The following is a 27750-nucleotide window of genomic DNA, read 5'->3' as shown; positions in this document are numbered from 1 at the left end:
TGCTGGCAAGGGTCTGTTTCCTATAGACAGGGAACAGGAGTTTGCAGACTGCCTAGAGTATCATCACTGAAGATACGACCTATTCCACCCCTCTCGGTGGACAGGTCATACTCCAAGCTATACTTTGAGACTGCAATTCACAGGCCAGTATTCTGAGCTGCTTCACTTATGCACTTGTCCTAATTAAACAACTTATATCAGTGATACAGTATTATCATCCTAATTTTATTGCAACTTTTACTTTAATTGAGGTTTGTTATAATGTCTTAAATATTAGGATAAAAAGATTAAATGAAGAGGTTAGCTTAGTTCAAGTCTTGTAATTCTGGCAGAGAATCCATCCAGTTACTGAAATAAATGTGTTAGCAACAATAGTAAATGGTTCATTGGTAAGTTCCCTGTCTCAGTTTAAAAGAAATTACCACAGAACAGATGAGGTTGAAAGGGATTCCTGGAGGTCATCTGGTCCAACTCTCCTGTTCAGGGCAGGGTCACATAGAGCAGGCTGCCCAGGACCATGTCTGCGTGACTTTTGAATATATATGTCCACAGACTTTCTGGGCAACCTGTGCCAGTGCTCAGTCGCCCTCACACTGAAAAAAAAAGTTTATTGATGTTCAGTCTCCTGTGCTTTAGTTTGTGCTCATTGCCTCTGATCCTGTCACTGGGCACCACTCAGAAATACCTGGCTCTGTCTTCTTTACCCTCTTCTTTCAGATATTAAATGCATTGATGAGATCTCCCCTGAGCCTTCTCTTCTCCCAAGCCGAACAGCCCCAGCTCTCCTAGCCTTTTCTCATAGAAGAAGTGCTCTAATCCTCTCTAACCATTTCCATGGCCCTTTACTGCACTCTCTCCAGTACCTCCATCCCTTTCTTGTGAGACTGGGGAGCCGAGACCTGGACACAGCACTTCAGGTGTTGCCTCACCAGTGCTGATTAGAGGAAGGATCACCACCCTCCACCCACTGGCAAAACTCCTCCTTGCACAGCCCAGGACACGAGCAGCTGCCTTTGCAGCAAGGGCCCAGTTTAGAGCTGACTTGCATAAAGTACTGACAGGCAGAATGCTAATACTGCTGTGTTATCATAGTTCAGAGAGTTCAAGATACTATATAATACAAACAGACATTCATATAGAGATATGCATGACAATGATCTTGTGTATCATACTGAATTACCCCAAGCAGCCCATTCTGTCTTTCTGTGAGGGCTTGGGCTGCCCTGGTTTCTTGCAGGCTCCCAGTCACACAAAACAACCACTAGATGTTTAGCAGGGCACAGACCTAAGGTATTAATTAAATTTCTTGGTTTTGAACTTGCTAACCATTGTAAGAGCTCAGAACCCAAAGCTTCTCTACTTTACATGGTTGGAAACGGACCCTACACAGGAAACTGAGGCATAAATATGTATCTGCAGGACCTGGGTACTCAGAATTTAGTGCCCAGCTAACTCTGTATAAGGACATCAGCCCTATTCTGTCCAGGTGCTGTCCCCTTCCTGGACTCTCCATTTCCATGAAGGAGAAAATCAGTTGCATCAGCTGGAAGCTGTGACACACTCCAGGCAGGTCCTTGATTTTAACAGGAAAGGGCCTAGGATCTCCAGGAAAAGCATTTGCCCTACGATCGAGCAGAGCCAGAGTTTGCACAAGGTGGATGCGCTGCTGACTCAGAGCACCCACACCACCCAGTCATAGGCTGGGCAGACAGCAGCAGTGGTACAGCGGCAACCCCTGCTGCCGGGATTCAGGTAGAGGAAATGCAGCAGCATAGGGGCCACTCTAACTCTTTGTTACTTCCCTAGATGGCAGGTAAGGGGAAAAAAATACCAAAAATCATTAATGATTGCGTTAATGGCATTTCTGACTGTTGGGCCCCATCTTACACCACTCATAACTTTGTCAGCTCTAACCATACAGTCTATGGTTTTCCAGGTTTGGAAAAGGTCAGCCACAGTTCAACTGTTTCCGGAAAGAAAGTAACTAACCCCGTTAAAAAAAAAAAAAAAAAAAAGACATTTCTTTGGGCTACTCTAGCACCCCCAAGCTTTGGAGAATTCACATGAAAATGTCAGGAAGTGGCCTTTCCGTCTGGGACATGCCAAGCAAGAAGTCTTTGAAAATACGCGGTTTACTATGAGCAGGAGAAACATGTTAGAATTTATAGCTAATTTCCCAGGAGCTATTGTGTGCAAGGACAAAGTCCCAGCTCTGGTGAGCACAGAAACTGCATCTCTGTGGTGTGCAGACTCAGTGCTTTACACCAGACACCAAATGAGGAAGATTCTCTCGTGCTCCTCAAGCTCCCCCTGCTTTTCATTTTGTGATTCTCTGGCTCAGCTTCAATGAGCTAACTCAGTTCAATTGAGTGTGTTTCCTCATCTTCTTGTAACATTTAATGGCCAGGATGTTTTAGTGCTAACAAGCTAGAACAGGTGGGGCAGTGTGGGTGTAAATGTGTCTTTCTTTGCTGCTGAAAGAACTGTATTCTCGGGGATCAAAATATGAAAACCAGACAACACAACAAGAAAATAAAATAAGATGAACTAAAGTAGAGAACCGGGGTGATCTTGTGGCTGATTTATATAGATGCTGTTCAAGAAAATCTGAAGTAAAAGGATTAAAATATTAAGTCTCTCTGTACTGTTTGTGGGCTTTTTTTCATTGTAGCTTTTGTATTCAAAAGCTACAGTAACCATCCGAATACACTATTAAAAATAGCTTGCTGCAAAACTCTGTGTGCACTAATTTAAAGTTAATCCTGCAAGAGATTTATTCCTCCATCTTCACACATGCTGGAGTAATCTGCCCTGTCTTCCTCAAAACCTCACATTTCCACCACTGTCAGGAGTACAAACAACAGCAGCAGCTTATTTATTAAATTTCATGAGCCAAGTTAATGCACACTTTTGCAGTTCTAATTGTTTTGTATTTTGTTTTGTTTTTTTTTTTACAGTTGTTTGCACAAGTCACAAAACAGAACTTTAGAAATATAGCTTTACTAACCACACGTTGTTTGGTTCCTATTCTTTCTTTGCACCAACATCTTTGATTGTTTTTAAATGTTTTAAATTCTACCTGTTGGATCTAACATGCAAAGTGACGGTCATGCTGCTTCTTATGTCAGTAAATGACTATTCCTGCTAAGTAGTAAAAGACTATTTGTGACTGAAAGGGACATGTCTATATCAGACTATTAATTCTGTGCTCTTGCAGCATTAAACATTACATAAGGATAGCACAATAGGAAGTGAACCATGAGGAAATTAACAGTTTCTTATTCAGTGCCGGATACATGTGATGTAAAATGAAGTGTCAACAGCAGCTGATGGCTCACAATGTTTCTTCAGTCTGACTACATTCATGTCAGCACTGGAAAGATATTTTTTCAAAATTGCACCAGTGCACATTTAACTTCTGGGAGATCTAAGGAACTACTTTACACAACTGTTCATATTACTAAGAGTTCTCATTCAAAACTTAATCCTGCAGCCCTTCCTAAAGATTACATGTGTGCAACTGCAAGGACTGCACACCTCATGGTACTCTTTACATCAAAGCTCCAAGTCCTTCTGATAAAAGTGACAGACTTTGTCCTTCCACTGTGTGCTGATTCTGGATTAAAGGAGCTCCCTCAGGTAACCACTGAAAGGTAACCACTCTGTTCTCACCCAGATCTACCAGAGAAGGGACATCTTCCATGAGATCAGGGGAGGCACAGGCATGTTAGAAGAAGGCAGGCTGCACTTTGGGAATGCAATGCTCCAGCCGTTCTGGGATTCTGCAGTGGGCCATACTGATTCTTGGTTACGTCTTGAACTCAGGGAAGAGACCTGCAGTAGTACAAAACAACCTTGATTTCCATCTGTAATTTTCTTCTGAAAAGCCTTTTTTTCCCAGATGATTCCTATTTGTACCTCTGACATACCTCATTTTGTACCTCCTGTACATTTTGTACAATTCAACTCTTCAGAGAGTTGGATTTTTCTCTTCAAAGATAAAATAAGCCAAGAGTCCTAAAGTTTTATCAGATGTGCAAACAGAGCTTAGACTGTAGGAAAAACCTTCTCCCTTCAAATTCAGCAGGACTGCAAACACTTTACTGTTGAAGTGGTTTTTTTTCCAACAAATACTCCCACTGAATTATTTACTGTTGAGACATAAAACAAGCATTCAGAATATCTGTAACTTACTGGAGGAGAAAAAGTCTGAATTAAATGGTCTGTGTTTTGTAGCTTGTTTGTGTTGGCTCAAGATTATTTCACAGCAAGATTCATTATTGTCTGGTGCTCCTTTGGGCTGGTGAAATGAACATCCACATATGTACCCATGGGAAAAATAAAGTTTGGTTTGAAGTAAAGTTTTGGTTATCCATACAAACCACATTATTTTAGCACTGCATCTTGCTGCCTTCTCAAAACCTGATGAGGTATACAAAGAATGCTTCTGCAGCACTGTTACTACCTTTTTCATCGCCATCCCCGATGCAGTGCTTAGGCAAGAAGAACAAATTCTCAGGGGAAGATTTGCCCAGCAGTTGAATGTGATGAATAATCGTGCAGTCTTTGTCTCCAACAACATAAATGCTGTGGTACTTAACTTAGAGGAGTGTCTGTCCACAGGAATTACCTCAGAGCTTTAACTTATAGAGCAAGAGTGTTATTCAGTTCTTCTGACACATTTGTCTAGACATCTTTTAGAGACAATGGAGAGAAAAAGGCTTTTCTATGTTGTAATTAATTTATATGTTTTATTACCTCTTTGGATGAGATGAATCTCACCTTAGAAGTGCCTCCTTCTCTCCATGGACTGGAGATGGTTTCTATGTGACTAGCTCACTTTTTAAACACTATAATAACTTCCACTCCATTTGTCTTCCCCTGTAAACGAGTAGAACTAGGCCCCTTCTGCTTGAATCCAACCAACTAGGATGATCAGCAGGGGACTACCTGAAGCTACCAGTGCTGTGTTTGAGATCACAGCCCCCTCTAGTTCTTACGCTGTGACTCCTTTAAAGTTTAAGTTTGAATCTGAAGCATACTTTTGAAGTGATTCTCACAATCATCCCCAACTGACTACTGAGCTTTGCTTTGTTTCATGAAACAGGCACCTTTCTCCACTGGTGGTTCATAGCCAGGAACTGTTTCTCAAACACAGATGCCTATGCCACTAGCTTCCGATCACCTGTACCGTTTTATGGCTAGCATACCTGGCACACTTCTGGTCCAGATCAGTTAGCCCCAGATCAGCTGGGGGATGGCATGTGCCAGAGGCTGTCTTCAGCAGGCAGCTTGGAGGCAGACAGGCATCTTCTCCGGGGCAAGAGTGCTCTGGCAGGTGGCTGACAGCCATAATATGCCACACATCTCCAAGGCCAGACGTTTTTTACTAACTACAATGAACATGACCTTAGCAACTACAACACTCTGCAAAGATAAGAGAGAAATTGTCCATGGCTGAAAGAGCTCCACTCTTCTGATTTAAGTAACTGTCCTATAGAACAGCCAACATAAAAGAACAAGTGCCACAGGATAGTTCGTAGCCTGGTGGTTTGGTCAGTCATTGCAGAAAAAGAATCCCCTCAAACAGAAGAGGCAATTGAACCCAAGCTTCCCACATCTCAGATTAGCACATTCACCACAGAGACCTTGAATAAAAATCAGCCACTACCTCTGCTCCACAAGAGCATTTTGTGTGGGATCCAGTCCTTTGAGAAGCTGGGTTCAACTGCTTTCTCAGTGAAGATGCAAAATGACACAAGACGCAACTGTAATTCATGGCCTTGAGGTGATATGCAATGGCCAGAGTTTAATGCTCCATTAGCCCTCCTGCAGCTTGACAGTCCACACCACGTGAAGATCCCTGAGAAAACAGGCAAAGAAAAGCCTAGTTCCTAGACTGTAGTTTTAGGCAGAGTTGTCAAAACTGCTTCATGTGGCTGAGACTGAAGGGTTTCTGAGCACAGCCCAAAGCTAGCACTTACCTTAGGGTCACCTTCGTTAAAACTTCGAGTACCTAAAAAGTTTAAGCATGGTCTAGTTATGCTGTATATGAGCTGGAGCTGTAAAGACTCCTAGGTTTTGGTCTGCGTTTCCCCAGTCCCAACACGTGCATCTATGTTTGTTAATTTCCACCTGGCTTTTAGCATCTCTTTGCTTTACTCTCCACCTGCATGCAAATGAGCAGCTGTCTCTGCCACCAGAAGGCTGCTGAGCCGGCACATCACAGGTCACCAGACAAGCCACGGCGCGGCACTTAGGGTGGCACCCTGGGTGGCACTGCCAGGCCGCGGGGAGCCGAGCCTTGCAGCAGTTCCCTGGGGGAGAGCGAAGGGCACGCTGCCGCTCCATCTCACCGGCAGCGCTGCTGCCCCGCCACCCCCGTGCTGCCCCGGCCCCCGGCGGCCGCCCTCGCGCTGGCTGCCAACGGCCGCCAACCGTCGCCCCCCGACCGCCGTCGTCACGCCTGGGCCGCGACCGGGCTGCGGGGTCGAAGCGCGCCGGCCGAGGGAGGGGCCGCAGCGGGCCCCGCGGGGGACAGCTCCCCTCGGGGCGGGCTGGGGCGCCTCGCCCGCGCCGGCAAGAGGGGCTGCGCCCTCTGACGAGCCCGGGCGATGGGAGGCAGCGCGGCGGGGCGGGGTGACCGCCGCGGCTCTAATAAGGCCGGGGCTGGCGCCGGCCGAGGGCTGCTTGCCTCGGTGCCCCCGCCCGCCCCCGAGCATGCAGTGCTTCCCCAGCCTGGTGCTGGCCCTCAGCTCGCTGCTGGGCGCCCTGGCGCTGCTGCAGCTCTCGCTGTACCTCCGGGTGCCGTCCCGCTACGGGAAGCACGAGGAGCGGCTGTGCCGGCCGCGGGGCCGGTTGCCGGCGCGCTGCGCCTGGTTCCTGCAGGAGCTGCCCTCCTTCCTGGTGCCCGCGCTGCTGCTGGCGCTGCGCAGCCCGCCCCGCCTCGAGCCGCTCGGCTGCCGCCTCCTCTGCTGCCTCTTCTGCTGGCACTACTTCTACAGGTATCGCCGCCGGGCAGGGCTCCCGCACCCCCGCGGCTCCCCCCGCCCCCGCCGCCTGCCCGCGGCGCCGCCCGGAGCCGCCCCGCCAGCGGCCCGAGGCGCCCCGGGGGCGAGGGGCGGCTGCGAACATCACCTGCAGCCTCCCCTCGGGAGATAATAAACTGAGGGGAGCTACGCGAATGGGCGCAGCCGGGGTCGGGTGTGCGGTAGGGCTGGGGCAGGTCTTGGGTGCAGCATCGCTCCCTTCCCTGTGAGACGCGGTCCTTTGCATGATCGCCAAGAGGAGGGCGCGGCGGCAGCTAATCCGCGGCCCCGGCCTCTGCTCCAAGCGCAGGGGCCGGTCGGGTCGGCGTCTGTCCCCTGTCCTGGCCGCCGGGGGAAGGAGCAGGTGGTACCCGAGTACTGGAAGCAGGGGAGAGGATGTATGTTTCGGAATTTTAGCTTTAAAATAATAGGACGAGGTTTCGCTAAACTAGAGCAAAGTTATGGATGAAACTAATCCAGATATTATGTAAACGAACGTGCGGAGCGCTTATTGCGGGCAGGAGAAGCGCAGCGCCTGCCGCGCCGGGAGCAGCGCCGGCCACCAAAGCAAGTCGTGGGAACACGCGTGAGGACGGCCCGAGTGCACACCCACTGCGGCTGGGAGAGAGCGGGGACTGAATGAGCCGCGTTGCTGTGCAGCTAGCACAGGAAAAAAATCAAAGTCACTGCAGGCTTTCTGTACTAAAACAGAAAAGTTGGCGTTTTATGCTCAATTCCTCATGTCCACTTCACTACCAAAGTACCAATTTATCTTTTTCCCCTCCCTTTTTAGAAACTTCATCATATCAGATGTCAATGAATGCTTTAACTCTAATCAAGTCTGTACTTACTAATCAGAAGCTCAAAGAAAAAGTAGAGTTGACATATCTCTTGAATTGTCACCTGGTTCTGCAGTCAGAGGGACTTGGTTCTGGAGTACGTCACCAGAATGTATCTTCTGACATACTGAGCTGTGTTTTATCTTCTGCTCCACTTCCATTTTCTATGGAGTTCTTTCATGAGGAATTTGGCTTTTAGTTCTCTGTTCATGGAAAAAACTGTTTTTTCACAAATGGCAAGTGCATGTGACGATGTTATGCCATTACATAGTAAAGAGCTATGTAGCTTCTGAAGGCAAAACTTTTTCCAACTTGTTTTTTTCATTTTTTTCCATGATTCCTATGTCTATTTTTTATTTTGCTTCATAGAAATAGAAAACATTCATATAATAATTGACCATAAATTATTATTTGCAACTCAACCAAAATCATTATGTTGAAAATCCAGCTACTGTATCTCTACAGACAGTTTTGGGGTAGAAACTCTAGGCTGTTGTAGATAAATTTAAATCAGAGAATGCTTTAAAGTGCTAAAACACTATGTTAGAGATATATTCATTATCACTAACATTGTCTTTGCTGCACTATGTCTGCTGGAGGACACTACCTGTAGCACATTCGGCTCCCAGAAAGCTGGATGTATTAATTATATGTAGTTGTGCTAAATTCAGTTTAATGCATTCTGCTATTCTCAGGAATTTCTGATCATTTCAGAAACACAGAAATCAACGGTCACCACTAGACAACTGAAATAAATGTCACCCTACTGGTATGCATACATCTTTTGAGATCCTGGCTTCTTTTTCAAGACTACTGCTAGACTTAGGCAGAAGCACTGTATTTTCACATATTTGCTTTCTCAAGTAATTTGGGTGTCTTCTCATCTGTGGCTGGAATATACTTTTTCCCTAGTAAAAATAAAAGCCCTCATTTTAATCAAGTCTGTATAACAACCAATCTCATTTCTTATACTGCATGTTACTCCAGTGCTATTCTTACAGTGCGCAGCTTCTTTTAATGCAACTCATTATGAGATTCTGCTGAATCAATTAATATTTGAAATATTATATTAAAGATTAGTGCTCCTTTGTTATGTAAAAGAGCAACAAAAATCGCAAATTATGAGTTTTTCTGGGTGTCACCTGATGCTATGGGGACAGGCAGGTGCTTTGAGGGATCCTTGGTAGAATGACCAATGGCCACAGGGTTGTGGTTATAGTTAGAGCTTTATTATTACATAGAAATTTTAACAATCAGCATAGCTTATTGCTATCTACAATTTCTAGTGTTTCGCATAGCTTATTGTTACATAGATTTTTTTAGCAATTGGCATAGCTTACAGTTAAATAGAATTTATAATAATTTGCATGAGTTTTTATTATATAGAATTTTTATTTACCTAGATTTTTAGTCATCTGGACCCTTTGTAGATTGGATCAAATTCTTAATGATCAGCGTGTGATGTAATAATTGTAATCTAGACTCAGACTTCACCTTAAAGATTGTGAGTTACTCACTCAGTCCTCAGAGGAAGAAGATGATGATGTCGGTAGAGGCATCCCTGACAGGGTTTGCCATCCAGCAGCAGTTCCTGTCTATGGCCACTCGCAGCTGCTGGATTGTATAAGCAGCATCTCATGTGCTGTTACAACTCCCTGTTCCATAATGGGTGCTGCCATTTCCTGACAACAGTGCTGGTGGGCAAACCGTCTTATTGCAACATTGAAAAAGGGGTGGAGAGAAGAGGGATGGTACATAATCAGCACACTTATGTGTTATGGCTGTTTGCCTTATGAAATGGCATTGGTTATGCTAACCAAATTACGAGGGGTTAAGAGCAGGGGGTACTGGTCACACTGGGTTCGAGCATTTCATCAGCATATAGTATTTGAAAAAGAGGTTCAGTACTTTGATATAACAGCCAGACTTTATCTCTACATTTTTCAATTTATTATCTTTACTAGAAATAATCTAACAACAGTTTTAAATACTTTTGTGATTAAACTCGACTGCAAGTGTAATTAGTAAAACATACAATTGATCAACAATAAAATTACATTAAGTAATGGATGCAGCCTACTGCAGTTTTTCTGACTTTAAAATTTTGAAGTGAATAAAGCTGTTCCACTGTTAAATATAAATGTTTTGTTAATCTACTCCTACTTTTAGTGCTGATCATCTGACATCTGTATTTAAGCATTCATTTATGTTTGTAGGAAACAGAGAAAAGCTTTTTCATATACTGTTGCATAATATAGTGATTTATTTCTCTCCATAGGGAAGATTTTATTATTTCTAATTTTTTCTCATCTGTTACACCAAACATGCATGTGGAAGGGAAATTTTGATTAGAGATATGCTCAGAAGGACAATAGAGTCCATAAGGGAGAAACACAGATTTTTTTAAAGGACTGCAATGCTAGCTGTTCTTCCTTCTTATGACCAGCTGTGCTGCCCCAGTAGCTTGTGTTTGAAGCATCTATTTTAGAGCAACTTGATCTGAAGACCCCAGAAGATGGATGATCCATTATTTTCTTTGGAGAATACACTGTTTTCTTTGGTAGTGTAGTCTTCTGAACTCTTTCACTATCACCTAAACAACATGTTTAAAATGTCTTGCTTTAATTTGACTAACCTTGATTTCTTCCCACCGGTGCTTGCAATTTCTTGCTCTGTGCTAGTTTAAAGTAGTCCTTTAGTATTTTCTTACCATGATATCACTTATACAGTAATCAGATAATCTTTCATTTTGCTTGTACAGAGCTATCAGATCCTCCTGCACCAGTGTGATCCAGATAATATAGGAGCACATGATCATATTTCCTATGAATTGGCCACTGCACATGATATGGTGTTTACGCTGGATTTATGGTTTTATGGTGGATTTATGCCAGCTACAGAGGAAAAGACATTACCTGATCGACATAATGTTGGAGTGGTGCAGACAAATGATACCTCATCCAGCATGAACTGGTCAGGATAAAATTCCTTTTCACAGATTTAGGAACAGCTTTAAACCAGCAAAATTCATTTTTCCTGCTTTTGCACTTTTGGACATGTTTTCAAATAGCTGCAACTTTTTTTTTTAAATCTGAAGTATCCTAAACCAGATTTATCATGTCACTGAACCACAGCTGAAAGTCCTTAATGCAAGACTTTTTTCCCCTCAGCCCTCAGATAATTTCTGTGGCTTTTTCCATCTTTTTCCTACATCCTTTTAAAAATGAAGACATCAGTGTTGGATGTAGAATACGATGCCAGAGTTGTAGTAGCATATCTAGATACAGCATCACCTTTCTGTTTCCGTATGCTACTACTGCACTTAGAGGCAGGAAGAGTGCTTTTTGTCCTGGGAGTGTTTCCAGGCTATTTCGAGCACCCTGTAGCTGGTGTAACCATAATTGTAACAAGGTTACAATGTACCCCTCCTTAGAAATGATTTGTGCTTGCATGGCTGCATTTCTGTGATTTAAAGCAACTTTTCTGTATGGGCTTAGTACTCAGTAATGCTGTTCTGCACACCTTGATGTTCACCACTTGTCTAGAATTTGTGCAACGTGCCAGCTTTATCAGAAGTAATTTTGTATTTATTGTCAGGTCATTGAGGAATATGCAGGAGCATTGTAAGGACCACTCTAATCCTCTTCTGGACACTTACTGGGTTAATGCTGATGGTTCCCCATTGACAGGACTTTGTAGGACCTCTCTCCTAACTTGGCGGAGCCCCATGAGCCAGGCTTGGCAGGTGCTGTGCTCCCATCTGGCCCACTGCTGAAAGAGAAGGGAGCTGGTCATCTGAGTACCAGCAGCCGGACAAAGAGCCAACCTCCCCTAGCACAGTTTCATACAAAGATTTGCTGCCTGAGACGATGCAAGGGGGAGGTGTATGGAGCCAGGAAACATTTCTCCCTTCCCACCATGGTCTAGGAGCATCAGTCCAGTAGCCTGTGGTAGACTGTGACAGCAGTACCCTCTTCATCTTTCTCTGCCACCACTAGGCAGCAGCCTCTCTCTCTTTGTGGCAATCACAGGCTGGTGTGTTCCCTGAGGCTTTCATGAAGGGCTGAAGGCAGACTGCTGCTGCTGCTGGAAAGGGAGGGGAGGAACCCCTAGTCCCACCCCCTGCCTCTTTGTCTGCTGCCCTTAGTTAGCCAGCTTTTCAACTCTCCATGTGTACTTTATTACCATAGCATGGTGGGAATTTAATCAAATCCAAAAGCTTTATGGTGCTAAGGTGAACATCCTATAAAAATCTGAATTCATCACATCTGCTTTTGGTAAGCTCATAGATTCTTTGCTTTCATAAGGCAGGGTCTGTGATGGTAGGACCTTCAAAACTGATGGGGTGGGAATGCAGAGAAAAGGAGGAAGAAAGTGAGAAAAGCACTGAATGCCAAGCCTGCCATCTGTATATGCAATCTCTGAAAACTTGGCCATGAGCTAAAAATGGTGAATGGCATAAGATGTATGTACAGGAATACTTCTTGTGATTCATTACTTACAAGCTATTTTGCTTTGAAGTATACTTTGTAATACAGCCTTTGCTACTAGAGGGGCTGTGCTGGTTAAGGAATACAGTGAAATTGCCACCTGAAGCCCTCAGGTGGTGAGGAGAAGCCTGTTTGAATCATAGAATACTGGGTTGGAAGGGACCTCAAGGATCATTTGGTCAAACCTTTTCTGGCAAAAACAGTGTCTATACAAGATGGCTCAGCACCCTGTCCAGTTGAATTTTAGAAGTGTCCAATGTTTGGGAATCCACCACTTCCCTGGGGAGATTATTCCAATGGCTGGTTGTTCTCATCGTGAACAATTTCCCTTTTGTGTCAAATCAGAATCTCCCCAGGAGAAACTTGTACCCATTACCCCTCATCTTTCCCACGTGACTCCTTGTAAAAAGGGAGTCTTCATCTTTGCAGCCACCCTTTAAATACTGGAACTTGGTCATGAGGTCTTCCCTAATCCTTCTTTTCTCAAGGCTGAACAACCCCAGTTCTCTCAGCCTTTCCTCATACGGAAGCTTACCAGTCCTCTGATCATCCTGTGGGCCTTCTCTGGACCTTCTTCACCCTGTCCACACCTTTTTTGTTTGGTGGGGACCAAGACTGAACACAGTATTCCAAGTGCAGCTTGATGAGCACTGAGTAGAGTGGGATTATGACTTATTTGTCTCTGCTGGTGATGCCCTTGCTAATGCAGCCCAGCATCCTTTTGGTTTGCTTTGCTGCAGCAGCACACTGTTCACTCATATTGAGCTTGTTGTCCACCAGATCCCCCAGGTTCCTTTCCACCAAGCTGATCCCCAGCTGGGTGGATTCCAGTGTGTGCTGCACTCCTGGATTATGTTTTCCCAAGTGCAAGACCTTACAGTTGTCTTCATTGAAAATCGTAAGATTCTTCTTAATCTACTCTTCTAGCCTATCCAGATTTTCCTGCAGGGTTGAGCTCCCATAATAGTTCCCTTACCAACTCATCCTTCACTGACAATGGGTCTGTGTTTGCATCAACTTGGATTTCTGTTCCCGAGGCCTGGGACCCAACAGTGTTGGTAAAGACAGAGGTGAAGAAAGTGCCTTTTCAGTGTTGTTGGTGACTAATTCACCTCTCCTGTTTAACAGCAGGCCAGTATTTTCCTTCTGTTCCTGCTTGTTGTTTAGGTACCTGAAGAACCCTTTCTTGTGGTTTTTGACATCTCTGGCCAATTTCAATTCAAGCTGAGCTTTTGTCTTTCTAACTGCATCTCTGCACACCCTGGCAATGTCCTTGTAGTTCTCAATGGGTATTTGTCCACTTTTACGTCACTGGTATGCTTCTTCTGTGACTTTGAGCAGACTCAGCAGCTTGCAGTTAAGCCAAGGGGGTCTCTTGCTCCACCTACTTCCCTTACCTGTAAAAGGACTGAACTGGTTTTGTGCTTCCAGGAGAGTGTTCTTGAAAAACTCCCAACACTCACCAGCTCCTTTATCCTCCAAGGATCCTTCCCATGGAATACCTGCCAACTGAGCTCTAAGTGAGCTGAAGTTTGCTTTTCTAAACTCTGAAGCCCATGTCTTAGTACTAACCTTCAGCATGCTCAGCAGGATTCCAAACTCCATAATAGTGTGATCACTGCAGCCAAGGGTATCATTAACCAAGGTATTACAAAGCAGGTTTTCTTGGTTTGTGAGGTATTTTGTATTGTTTCATAGAGTTTTAGTTTTTTGAAACACTAAGTGGATAAATAGAGATTAGATTTTGTTTGAAGTATATGTATATATTTTCAAGTGATACACTCCTTGCTAATAGTTAATATAATCAAACCATATAATAACTACCAAATTCAACCCAGGCATTAATTTTTTCTTCATAGAATAGTTGTTTTATCCTTTTGTCTTAGAAAAATCACCATCATTAAGTGTCAATAACTAAGGACATTTCCATTATTGACCTCATGAACAGAGCTGGATTCAGTACTCCAGGTGTGGCCTCATGAGAGCAGAGCAGGGCAGGAGAATCTCCTCCCTTGACCTACCGGTCACGCATCTTTTGATGCAGCCCAGGACATGGTTGGCTTTCTGGGCTGATAGTACACACAATATCAAAATGTAATGTGAGTATGGGAGTGCTGTTGGAGACACCTGAAGTAATCTTTCCCCTTTGCATGGTGTTAATAGGAACTGAAATGATACTGTGTCCAGCTGAACTCTGCACTTTATAAAAGACAATGACAAAAGTAGAAGCAGCTGAGAGAAAAAGAACTGTGGTCTGGGAAATGTGACATTTAGAAAGACTGAAGGACTCAGCGTTGTTTAAGCTAGTTAAGAGAAAACCAGTGGAAGACATTATAATGATGTACAACTGCATAAAAAGTTGCTGCAAAGAATAAACGAGTAAAACATTCTCCTTGTCTACCGGAATCACAATAAGAAATAACAGGCCTAAACAGCTGTATAGAAAATGCAGCTTAGACGTCAAGGAGGGACAGTAATTGTAACATATTTGTGGAATGGTTGGAAGAATCTCCATCAATGGCAGCAGTGAAGAACAAGCCAGACAAATGTCCATCAGGAATGGTGTACACAGTCCTTAGACTGATCATCTTTCCTTATTCTGTGTATTTTACCTAGCAATTGGAATTCTGGGCTGTTGCAGGCTTGGTCATTACAGAACACTGGAGCTCATGGAACTCTCCCCTGTGCTAATTTCATCTGTACTGGCCAAGACACTGAGAAGAAAATTTGGGGATGATATGTGGCCAGAAACTGGCTGGGAATGGGAACTTGGAGTTATTTTGATGAGAGAGAGGCTCTGACAAGAAGCCAGGGTGCAGGGACAAGAGCTGGAATTAGCTGAGCAAAAAAACTAGCATGAGCAAAACCTTTTGCTCAGGCTGCAGACTGAACTCAATGCCAGGCTAGCTATGTCAGTTGAAATCCTAACTAAACTTGGTCCAGATTTATACTTGTATGAGAATCAGAGGACTGGACAAGGGTCAACGTGACTAGATGGATTGTGGTGATGACAAATGTGCAGATCTCACAGTGTTTCATGCTTATCTCTACTACTTGATAGTATCTGAAGGGCAGCAGTACTTACACATTACGAGAATGTTTGTTGTTTTATCTAAGCAATGGTGTGTCAAAGACTTAGCCAGCCAGAGCATATATTTCAGCAAAGTATCACTCTCTTTTATTCTCCTGAAATAACCACTTGATATTTATGAGGACAGATCACTTTGTTCCTATTGGTAAACTGTGGGTGCCTGCCAAAAGCATGAAATGTGTGCCAGAGTAACTTTACCAGACACTATGCTATGCACTTCAAAAAGCTCACTGCTCAATTGGAGCAGAGAGTTCAAAGAGTTCACAGAGGCTGAGAGCATGAGCAGAACAGAAGGATGCATCTCCATGAAAAATGGTACAAAATCCAAGAATGCACAAATCTGTGCTCTTACAAGTGCACTTAGAGAAATCGTAATTATTTTCTGTAAGTGGTCCTCATGGGGCTGAGAAATCACCAAAGGAAGCCAGACATTTAAAAGCAGAATGACCAGCGGTTTGAGGGAGGTGATTCTTCCCTCGAGTCTGCTCTTGTGAGACCCCACCTGGTGTACTGCATTCGGCTCTTGGGCCTCCGATATAAGAAGGACATGAACCTGTTGGAACAAGTCCAGAGGAGGGCTATTTAGCTTTGAAGACAAAAGGTCCATCATGCCACATATCCTGGACTCCAGGATCCTGGCTGTATAGTGTCAGAGGACTAACTGTGGGTCTGTATGGGATGGTACTGACTTCAACAGGGTTCTATGCAGAGGAAATATTTCCTTTGCTTTGTTAGCTTTACTTTACCTTCCTTGGCTATGAAACAGCAGAATATTTTAAAAACAAATACCTGTGTTTCCAATGAATTTGCCTAGTTTGGCAGGTGATGGCGAGAAAGATATTAAACATCTGGTTCTAGGCTCTTGCTTCAGTTGTCTTTGGTTATGGGCATTCAATAAGTTTTTCCCAATGTTTAATTCAGCTCTCATTCAGATCTCCTTTCCACATTACAAACAAAAAGGAAGAAATAAATGATTAGCTAATAGCAAATATAAATAAAAGAGTATTTGTAATTAAGGGTATTTAAAACCTATTTGGTGTTTGTATACCAACATGGAAACATTTGAGAAACAAACATACCAGTATAAATGTTTCCTAAGTATAACTTGCTGATGGATTGTGACTTGCCAATGCAGTTTGTTAATGCACCAAATCCAACAATTCTCTTCCTGGTTTCCCTTTACAAAATGCATAATATTTCAAGTACAGGGCTTTGTTCCTATACCTGCTAAAGCCAGTAGGAAAGATCAGTGATTTTCATGATTCAATGCCTTTTTTACCAGTGACAAGGAAGAATTCTCCTTTGTTGGTTCTAATTAGATGCCGGTAATCACTGGGAGATACCAGATTTTTCCAGTGAGAGTTTCAGAATAATGGAAGAACAACAAGATGACCAAGGAAGTGATTTATAAACAAACTTGCAAAACACTTTTGAAACCTGCCTGCTGTTGCTTTGCCTTGGAGTTGAGCCTGCACAGTTCTTCTTTGTTAATTAAAACCAAATTCCCATTCTTAGGTCCTGTTCCTTTCCTTTTCCTTCTTTTTTTTTTTTTTTTCCTCCCAACCACTTTTATTTTATTAAGTATAGCACATTTACTGATTCCTATATGCAATGTGAAGAGGATTCTGTTTAATCCATGAAATGCATTTATCCTTCGTACTTTGCTGTGTAGCATACCTAAAATTTGTAACAATCAATGAGTCAGAATGACTGGCTTTAGGTGTTTATAGTGTTGGGACTAAGCATTATGTAGCTCAGATTCCTGAAATTTGTCCAAAGTCAAATGCATCATGGCTTTTTACCTCTTTATTTTGTTTGTTTTTCTTGGTTGTTGTTTCTTGTTTTGTTTGTTTGTTGTTGTTTGTTTCAGCAATGACGGCCAGCAATATAGAAGCAGCGTTTTATTTTCAGCCATTCGCATCAGATACATGCGCCTTTGCAAATGTTTGTAGACTTTTTCCTATAATCCCACTTTATTCAAACACAGTTTGTCGAGGGTTTAGATTGTGGGGTGACAAAAAAACCCTGGCAGATGTATTGTTAACCTCCTCTCCCCCCCACTTCCCCCTTTTTGCCCCTCCCTCTGCCCCCTTCCCACTCAGAACAGGCGATCGGGAGGGAAAGAAGGACAGAGAGACGAGAGTTGGAAAAATTAACAATGTTTTACTAATGCTACTAATAAGAACAGAGAAAATAATACAAAATATGCAAAACCAATCTTGAAAGTCTCAGCAACTGCGGAGCCGGCAACCAAAGTCCTGGATTGGACTCTGCAGCCAACCGGAGCTGGATTCAGTCTGTCACTAGGCCTCGGTTCACAGGAACGACTAGCAAGGTCCTCTCCTAATGTCAGTCATAAACACAAGGGAAAAAGGGAAAAGGGACGAGATCCTCATGATCTCTCACTTTTATATGAAGTATTTACGTGAATGGAATGTTATACACAGTTGGTCAGTTTTTTGGTCACCGGTTTCTCGTTGTCCCTCTCACAAGATGTCCATCCGTGTTATCAATAGCTTTGCATTCCATTGCTATGTTTACCAAAACATGTATCTGGTTCTCCAGGAAAATGCAGCTAATATGAAGGCTTTAGCTGACAGCCAAATTCACTAAAAGAGAAACTTGGTTTTTTAACAAAACCAGGACACAGTTGTAAACAATTAAGCTTTCCTGATCCAGCATCAAGGGTTCAACTTGAAATCTGTATTTAACTATATGGCCAGAAGCCAAGTGCAGTTGCTGATTCTCTTTGACTGTCAGTCTTTGATGGAGCTGGCTTTGGCAAGTGCTGCCATCCACAGTGTCAGCCTTCCTGGGATAGCAAGTATCACTCTGGAGCTTCACTTGTAAATGTCGGTATTAAGCAATTGCTTATCTGTTCTAGGGAGTTTGTAAATTTTAACTTATTCAGTTTGTGTGTAATGTTGTTAGATGAGTCGTGAGACGCTATGAAACCCTGAAGTTATCATACTGGATTAGAGCAGAGGTTCTTTACCGCCAGTCCTCTATCTTGGCAGAAGTTGGTATTGGATCCTTCAAAAGGAAGTGCAGTACATGGTGGTCTGTTGCCCAGGGCAGCAGCTATCTTCTGCCTCAACTGGAATATGATTTATCCCCTGAAATATGAAAGTGAATATGCATTCCAAACCTTTAGACTTCTTCTTCTCTTTATTAAAGGACCTGTGTGTGTCTGTAACCTGTCGTTATCCCCCTTCTTCTCCCAGTCCTACTGAGCTCTTTATTTAAATGTTGTTTCAATATTACCTTTAACAAACATTTATTTTCCTTGCATTCAAACTACCTCCTTTCAGTATTATGAAAACTCTTGGTCACAGCTGTTCAGCTCTCCCAAATGAATTATTTTCTAATATTGTATGTGATTTTTTAACTCTAATATGTTTGTTCTTACTGATCTCCAGTCCAAATTCAGCAGCCCCAATGGTTCAGTATGTCAATCTCTTCCACATATCTTCTTATTTTTCCACTAAATCCTTCTGTATTTCTACTGTCTCTGCCTTAAATCAATGCTGCCCAGACTTTCTGTTCTGCATTGCCTTTCTTCTCAAGAACTCCCCAAACCCAAGCATGGTGCCATCTGTCTCAGGGTTTCCTCAGTCCTTCTCCTATCCCTTGATCAGATGCGTGCCTGCGTCTCTTGACCAGGAAAGATGAACCTGCTCCTGCCAGAAGTCTTCATCCAACACCGAACCTGTTACTAAGAGACCACAAAGAAATAGTATCTCTACAAACAGGCTTCAGGTTGGATGAATTTATTAAGTTGGCCACAAACAGCCCAAGGACTGTAAATTGAGCAATTTTTTTAGACAGGATACTCGGAAATGAACCTGACATTACAGGTTTACTATTGTTTTATACGGCTGAATCGGAAGCTTTTCAGTAATATGCATATCTTCCTTGTTCCTTAAATTATAGTCATTGAAAGTTTGTCTAAAGATCTTTGGAGGAACATGGAAATCAGATGTTTTGCATGTGGAAGGATACCTAATTCCAACTTTGCGTTAGTTATAGCTAGATCTGTAAATCTACATGATTAAAATAAAAAGGGAGTCTTCTTGCTCCCATCACATCCATTGGACAGTGATTTAAGATGAGTTTACAAACTGGGCCTTGGACCAGGAAGTCATTACAGTTATCTGATGGTTTCACATAGTCTCTGTCTTCTGGAGGCTGGCCAGAGTCACAGGGGATGGGCCAGGGCATTCAGACCGTGCCTCAGCATGGGTAGAACAAGCGGGTCAATGGCCAGCACCTGCCTTCGAAGAGAAAGACACCACATCAGCCTTGTCCATCATTGTGATATCTCCGATTCCTGGCCCCTAGTTCATCCCAGTTAGAGCCAGGAGACGGCCTGATGGCAGAGGGCTGGATGGGTGGATATAGAAATGGGGTGGTAACTCACATGGTGGGAGGGAGCCAGCTGCCCCCCGTTTTTAGCCGACAGCCCCGAGCCCTTGACCCAGCTGCCTTGGGTGTAAAACACCTCATAGGCATTAGAAACACCTCGAGTTTCCAGACTGGAAAATGTGAGTTGCTGTTGTCTGACCTACTGCATCTGGGCCCTGGAGAGGAGAAGACACTACAGCAGCATAAACGTCTCCAATTAACAAGCTGTTGGATGAGGATTGAGAGTTCACTCTTAGTGGATTACGGTAACATTTGTGAAAAGATTTCCACGTTCTGTGGAAAGAAGACCAAACCTACAGTTTCCCCCATTTGGGTGAGGAACTCTGGAGTCTTCAAGGAGCTGGACTAATATCTCTAAGACCAAATTTGATACAATGTCAAATGATTTTCTATTCAAAACCTGTTCTTCTGGAAAATAAATCATGCAGAAGAAGATGAATATTATTGACTCATTTAAAAATAAGCTGTTGGCAATGGCTTAGTCAGATGCAGTGCCTTGGGCCAGTAAAGATAGTAAAGGAATAAAGGATTAGTCATCAATACTGTACTGAAAGAAAAAGGTCAAATTTGTCATTGGTCTAAATTCAAAAGGCCAGTTTTTGTTCTGTTATTCTAAAATTGTGGCCTTTGGTCCCCCTTTGATTTTCACAGTGCAAAATAACTCCAGCAGAGATGCAGACTCTTCCATGGAATATTTAAACCTATTAAATCTTCCTGCTTTATCTCCATTGCTTTTTCAAAACCCATCAGGAATAGTTTGTGAACCCTCAAGCAGCTACAAGGCAACAAGTACTGTATTAAAACAAAGACTTAGGGCATTGTTCAGATACAGAGAACTGAATCTGGCCTCTGGATTTACAGACTCAAGGAGATTTCCTTAGAGAGGCTGTTCTGCAACAAAGGTTCTTGGATGAAATACTTACTTGGATTTTCAAAACTGCTATGAGGCATGATTTCAGTGATGTCAGGATTTCACTCCCTCAACAAAAAAAAAAGCTGATGCCTCCTGGCTCCCCTGTGACTGCACTTTGTATGCAGGTTCTTTCTGTCCTGCATCCACAGTATCCATGGTAGATAGGTCTGTAGCTGATTTTTTGCCCTCCTGTTACTGCAGGATAAGTCACCTTTCAATGGCATATAACCTTTATCCTCTAACAGCAGCATTGGGAAGCACCGTGGCAACAATCAACTTTGCTGGGAGCTGAGAAAGGCCAGCTTGTGCTAGAAACTTCTATTTGCATCAGCTGTAAAAATTAAGAAACTCACAAACATAACTGGTTTTGACAAAGGATAAAGCAAGGCAAGTCCCACTTCTATCTGCTGTATAAATCTTCTTCTGAACTCACTTTGTGTGGTTTGATATAATTATCTTTTCTACATTATTTGCTTTCTGCAGGTTTCCATTGCAATTTCCTCACTTTCTCTCATAGCTGTTCAGGCCAAATTTGTCAATACAACTTCAACAGGCAGGTTGGATTGCTAAAACTGGCCTTGCCTACTCATAACTCCAGCCTCCCACTCCTGAAGGACAAAACCAATAATTATTGGTAACTTTACTCCAGAGAGCTTTCCTTTCCATACTGTAATAAATAGGACAAATGTAATACCACTGTCTGAAAAATATTTTCCGTACCTCTTAGTTTTCACTATAGAAGTATTTAGCACTTTTCATCACAACCGTCTTAATTGCTGGAAATCTGTCTTACCTTCCTTTGGAAAGCAGTTAATACGTTAACATGTTGTTGCTTGTACCCTGCTTACTGACTTTCAGATATGCTCAGTATGATTTAATCTAGATTTATAATGTTATGACATTTTATGCCTCAGCTTGCTTAAATTGGTATTGGCAAAATGGGATGTGGATAGCTTTTCAACAATGTTTATATACTGCTGTGATGAGCACCATCCAAAGCTCAAGAGGGCAAAAGAAAGAAATTAAGAGTGTAGATTTTACCACATACAGAACTTAATTGGCCAGGTAAGAAAATACCTAACAAATATGAATATGAATTTTCCATTTAACTCTCCCAAGGATGATATGGATTGTCCAAAGTGTCAAGTAATGTAAGCCCAACTGAACAAAAGTTATATGAACATTAAAAATAGACAAGCACAAATTATTTGCTCCTACACATGTTAACACTAGTGTTAGCACAGCTTTTGCCTAAGGAAGCCCTAGGTGCTGGAGCTACACGGAAACCTTCATGATTAGCATATTAAACTTAGGGGTTTAGCTCTTCTTCTTTTAGATAAAACCTTGAAAGCATGCAAGAGAGGCAGGAACTAGAGGCAAAGCAGCTCCCCTCAAGCAGCCAACAGCATTGCTGTGCCTCTGCATCTAAGTGTTCGAGCAGAGCAGGACGGAGCTGTTGTTTGTTGGAGGTGAGCAACTGAGTGGGGCAGGAGAGGCTGGAGAGGGGGTTTACAGCCTGGGCTGTACACTGCAGGGGATGAGAGGGACACAGGGGTCTCGACACTGCCTTCAACTCCACCTGCCTCCACGGGCTAAAGCCCTCAGAGATCAGTCCCAGTAGTGGGATCACGAATGTCTTCTCCATAGCAAAGCTCCTCCACAGTGCTTGTGGCACAGTAACGCTCATTTCGCAGGAGCAATTCTGAATGAGATTTCTAGCTTCCTACCTTGTGTGCAGTCCTGAAGGACCAGAAAATATGGGTATTTACAGTATTTCTTGATCCCATTAGTTGCTGATCCCATTTTTTTTTTTGCAGTTCTTTTCCATTTTTTAATCTTTATTGACCTTTTAAATATTTTGTGTTTTGTTAAAGGTGGTTTGTTTTTGGTTTTTTCCCTACAGCAGAGAAATTGAAAATACAGTGTTATAATGAGTAATGTGCTGACTTTATTTTCTTATCTACCTTAGGACATTTATTTACCCTTTCTTCACTAGAGGCAGACCTTTCCCACTGCAATTGCTTTTCTTTGGCATGTTATTCTGTATCTATAATGGCTTCCTCCAGGGGTACTACCTGATTTACTGCGCTGAATATCCAAACGATTGGTGCACCGACATCAGATTTACATCAGGTAATTACAGCTGCAGGATTCCAAAGATCTAATCTCCAAGCAATTTGTTAGCATTTTGAATTACATCCTAATCTTCACTGAACATGTGAGTTAAATCAGTTGTGATGGAAATCAGCATAAAACCTGCCTGCTGGCCCACATAAAACATATAAATGTGCAGTGATTTTTTTTTTCCCAGACACCTTTGAAGGCATACAATGTTATGTGTTAGTCTCAAATTACCAGCCTTGTTTTACTGACACCACTCCAGAGCCTCCCACTGCTACAGGTGGTGGAGATGCAATCTCAGGCTTCAGCTGAATGGGGATGTGCCCTTGCTCAACCAGAACTGTCCACCCAGCACCCACCATGTGCAGATGCAAAATGTGGCCTTCTCTTCCCTGCCAGGGCTCTTTGCACTTGATGTAGCTATTCCAACTGTGAGAGAGAAAAGAAGGGCAAAACCGCAGCATAAATGAGGCTTTAGAGACAAAGGGCTCTTTTTTCTCATGTAAGGCACGTGGGAAGATTAGAGATCACGCACAGTCTGGTTGTATGTTAATATGGTTCTTTTATATTCCGTAACTTAATAGCCTAGCTGAATTTCACCCTGTAAATCCCTGAGAGAACAATGGAGCAAGAGCAGCTAGGTGGCATTACACATTATGTGCTGCGCAGAGCATGTTTTTTAAATGCACACATAGAAATAAATATTAACATGGAGGTCTGAGGAAATGTTTTGGATATGACAGGCATAAAATAACCAACGTACTTTCTGTATGCTGTTTCAAACTGTGGATGCAAGTTCAGACTTTTCAAACAGCATCACATATTAAAAATCCTGCACAGTGTTTAATAAGAGCTCCCATACCCGACAAAGAAAACATCACATCACATAACTTGCATGATAAATAAAATATATATTTAACTTTTAAAAGAAGTAAATCAGCATTGCCAGTACTTGAAATATTAAATAAAATCAAACAGTATGTTATGCCTCTACAGACACTTACCAACTTTCTGTTCCTACTGGAAGTGTTGAGGTTTTATCAGTACTTAGTCTTTCCTACACTTTGTAGCACACACCACCTCTACTTCTTTCCTTTCTTCCCAGTCCCTGTCAGAGACAGTTTTCTTAGTGCCTAATGTGGCATGAAATGTAGGGCATGTCACTTGCAGAGTTTCTCAATCAAATGCCTCAAGTTTTTCAGCTAAATAGTGTATGGTCAATGAATCATTCTGGCCAGAAGCTGTCAGGAACCTTCAACAAGTCATGGCTTCATGTGCACACCCATAGCTCTGCCCAGGCAGCCTCGCTGGCAGTGGACCATGCTGCACTGAGGTGTGGGTTCCCTTCCTGGCTCCAGCAATGTGCCGGAGAAGTTTGTGTTGTCTGTGCTCCTCTTTCCCCAGTTGTAAATGAGAGTCATGGTACTTGCCTACGGCTCAGTAGTTGCTCTGCAGAAACGTCCACAGCTGCTGTCTTTCTAATATAATTGTTTATTTCTTAGGCCTCCTCTTGTTTCTGCTGGGAATGGGAATCAACATTCACAGTGACCTCCTCCTGCGCCAGCTGAGGAAACCCGGGGAAGTCACTTACAAGATTCCTCAAGGTATATTCTTATCCCCCACCTCCTTGGCGAAAGTAGGTCAGCAGAATAGACGATGTTTTCTGACTGAATTCACAGCAAAGTGACAATAATAGCAGTGATGCCAGTACTGGCCAGGTACTCCGTTCAGGTGCCCCTCTGAGCTGGAAAGACCAGTGTGAGCTGGCTGCAGACAGTCCATGAAAAGCAACAAGAGTATCTGGAAAACATGAGCTGTGAGGAGAGGTTTTAGGATTTTAGCCTTGTAAAAGTCAGCTACAAAGAAGGAAATATTCTCCTCCATACCCAGGAAGAAGTAGTCATGGACTTTTTACACTGCAAAAGGGAGACTCAAAGTGTATACTTTAGGGGAAAAAAATAACACCAAGGATGTAAGGTGTAGAATTTCCTTTCCGTCTTCTTCAAGGTGGGGGTTGGTGAGAAAGTATGGCTGTGGGCCAGACCTGTGAACTGGGAAATGTCTGTCTCTGTAGAGCAATATGGATGAGGATCGAGAAGGTTCCTGGTTTTGGTCTTGACTCCTGCTGGCTTGTTACACATAGTGATATCTCTTCCCTAGATTTTCTCATCTCCAATAATTAACTGCCTCTTGTAGATGTTGTGATTAGCTAAGATGCAAAACTGACATCCAGATTTTGCATACCACAAAGGCGATTGAGTTGTAAAATAATTTTTAGGCCCTGAAGAGAATTTACTAATGTTAATAATTTCATTTAAATCTAATAATGGACTTTCTTAAGCCCTTTCCCAAATGAAAATGAGTGATTGTGAAAGCGCTGTAAGTCTCTGAGTTAGAAACATCTTTGATCATTGTATTTGTACAAGAGTCTTGTATTATACAAGATCCTTCTCTGGCCTCAGGGCAGTAGGTTTAGGTTGCTGTTATGGGCTCTAAATAAGAAAGGTAGCATATTCTGCTGCTGACTTTATGGGAAAGAACTTTCCACGTGCATGAAATGACTGTAAAAATTACATATTTTGTCTTTTGATGCAGGAGGACTGTTCACCTATGTTTCTGGAGCCAACTACTTTGGAGAAATTGTGGAATGGTTTGGTTTTGCCATAGCAACCTGGTCCCTACCAGCTTTCGCCTTTGCCTTTTTTACTCTTTGCTGCATCGGGCCACGTGCTTATCACCATCACAGGTATCAAACTGTTTCTCACTGTATGCTGCTTCTTGCTCTTGGAGTGCAGTCTGCAAAATACCAGGGAGGGGCAGAGAAGCAGGGCCAGGATTCAAGATAAGATTGAAATTTAATACCATGTACAAGAAGTTCACCCATGTGACTGGGTGAACATAAAGCAGTCGGCCAGACCCCTGTTGAGACAAGTGGGCTTGAGAGTTATTTAATCTGACATGAGTTACATCACTGCTTCTGCCATGTTAAAGCCTCTTTTTACTGAGCCTTGTATAAGAAATGTGAACCTTTCGTAAGGGTTCCCTTGCAACCTCTGCAGTGCTCTGGAGTACATATGGTCCCCTGCTCTGAATTCCTAAAGTTTCTCCTTTGAGTCTGTCAGAACCTTAGCAGTATTATCACTTTTTGCTTAATCAAATAACCTGGTGTAAATAGTTTTGAAATGCCTTTTTTTTTTTTGCAGAGTAACACACCAAGGTTACAAAGCAAGGCAATTTGGAGGAGTTTTAAGGTTCCTCAGCTGAACTGTATTGAAACTGTGTGGTTTCCTTGTGTGTATGCAGGTTCACTCTCTTGCTTATTTTCTTTCAGGTACTATCTCAAGACATTTACGGACTATCCAAAATCAAGGAAAGCCTTGATTCCCTTTGTTTTTTAATGACTGAAATATGGACTCTGTGTTCTGTTTTTATAGGGTTTTTTTCAATTCCTAGTTTTAATGTTAGGTCTGACTATAATTAATTGTACAAAAGATAACCTGGGGTTGTAACAGACAAGAAGGTAATTTGGAACTGAAGTTCTTATTTTTAATTACAGAGGAAATTGCAGATAATTGTGGGCAAATGGCCTCCCCAAACAACATGTTTGCTTGTCAGTGGAGTTCTCTCTGTGGAAAATGGATATATAACTGCACTGACATCTAAGAAAAAGCATTGGCTAAAAACTGGTGCAAAAAAGCAGAAAGTAAGCCCCTGATTTCAGAGAAAGTCTTCAGCAGCCAGTCCAATTTATAGCACTTCTGCAGCTGCTTCTTTCTGCCTCCGTGCCGGAGCACACGTGCCCTCACCCTGCTGGCACCGCCCGAGGTGCTGCCACACTTCAAAGGGGAGTAGGGGTCTCCTTTGCCAGGAAAATAACTCAGCCCATTATTTTTCATCTAAAAGCCAGCTTAACTCCCAGAACCATAATCCAACAAGAAGATACTTGTGCTGGCACAAGGCTGGGAGCACAGGGGTGACGCGAAATACGTGGAGATGGAAGAATCTTAAGCTGGCACTCATAAGCACAGTGTCTGTGTTTCTTCCTTAAGCGATACTCTCCTCACTGTCAGATGATTAATCTTCAGCCATCAGGGTGTTGTTGTTTTTCTTTATTTAAATGGACTTTGTTAAAGCGATTGCAACTTTGTCAGGATATTTTTCTCTTGCAAATCCAGAGTTCTTTTCAGAATAAAAATTTGTCCACTCAAAACCACTCAATTGTTATTCGTTAAAAGGCTTGATATGGTAATGTATGACAAAAATTGCAACAAATAAAAAGCTCTGTATTGAAGAAAATGTTCTCCAATGCTGACAGCATGTTTTGTCTATGAAGAACATTTTCAGGTACTCAAATTAGGAAATGATACAAAGGTATTATTGAATTTTCACAAAAACACAGGGTATATCTTCTTAATCTCAGAATATAGTTACGAATTTTCCCAAAAATGTAATTAACCCCAATTGGAGGAGACATCTCCATGGATGCTGATCATTTTAGTTCCCCTTTAGAGCATAAAATCCTGCTAAGAATCATGCTGAGTAGCTGGAAAGAAAAAGACCAGACCGCACGGACTAAGCATTCTGCCTGCTGCTGGAGTCACCTCATTGACTGTACACAATTTCCTCCAAAACACAATAAAATTTATGTAAAACAGAGCTGTGCTAGCCTATAACTTACTGTTTGCTGAAATAGGTCTCTGTGATGTTGCTGACCAAGGCCTGCTCATGCTGGCTTCCTCCTTCTGGGCAAACCCTCCCTTCTTTGCTTGTATTACTAACTGTCTTCATTACCGTAGAGCAGAGCAGGCAGGTGAGGCTGAGTCCTATTGCACTAGTCCCTGTA

The 27750-nt window shown here is 42.8% G+C and overlaps 1 protein-coding gene across 1 annotated transcript; it reads left to right on the top strand.

The window, feature by feature from the left end:
• Positions 1 to 6614: 6614 nt before the first annotated feature.
• SRD5A2 (steroid 5 alpha-reductase 2) lies at positions 6615 to 26305 on the top strand (the record flags this gene model as incomplete). Its single annotated transcript, XM_080342142.1, is given in 6 exon segments — positions 6615 to 6706; positions 6708 to 7004; positions 22756 to 22919; positions 24410 to 24511; positions 25503 to 25653; positions 26239 to 26305. Coding segments are annotated over 6 exon segments (873 nt in total).
• Between the last annotated feature and the right edge of the window lie 1445 nt (positions 26306 to 27750).

Source organism: Nesoenas mayeri (assembly GCF_963082525.1).
Source record: "Nesoenas mayeri genome assembly, chromosome: 3".
Classification (NCBI taxonomy): Eukaryota; Metazoa; Chordata; class Aves; order Columbiformes; family Columbidae; genus Nesoenas; species Nesoenas mayeri.
Note: the sequence above shows the minus strand (reverse complement) of the source record. Positions and strands in the feature narration are given on the sequence as shown.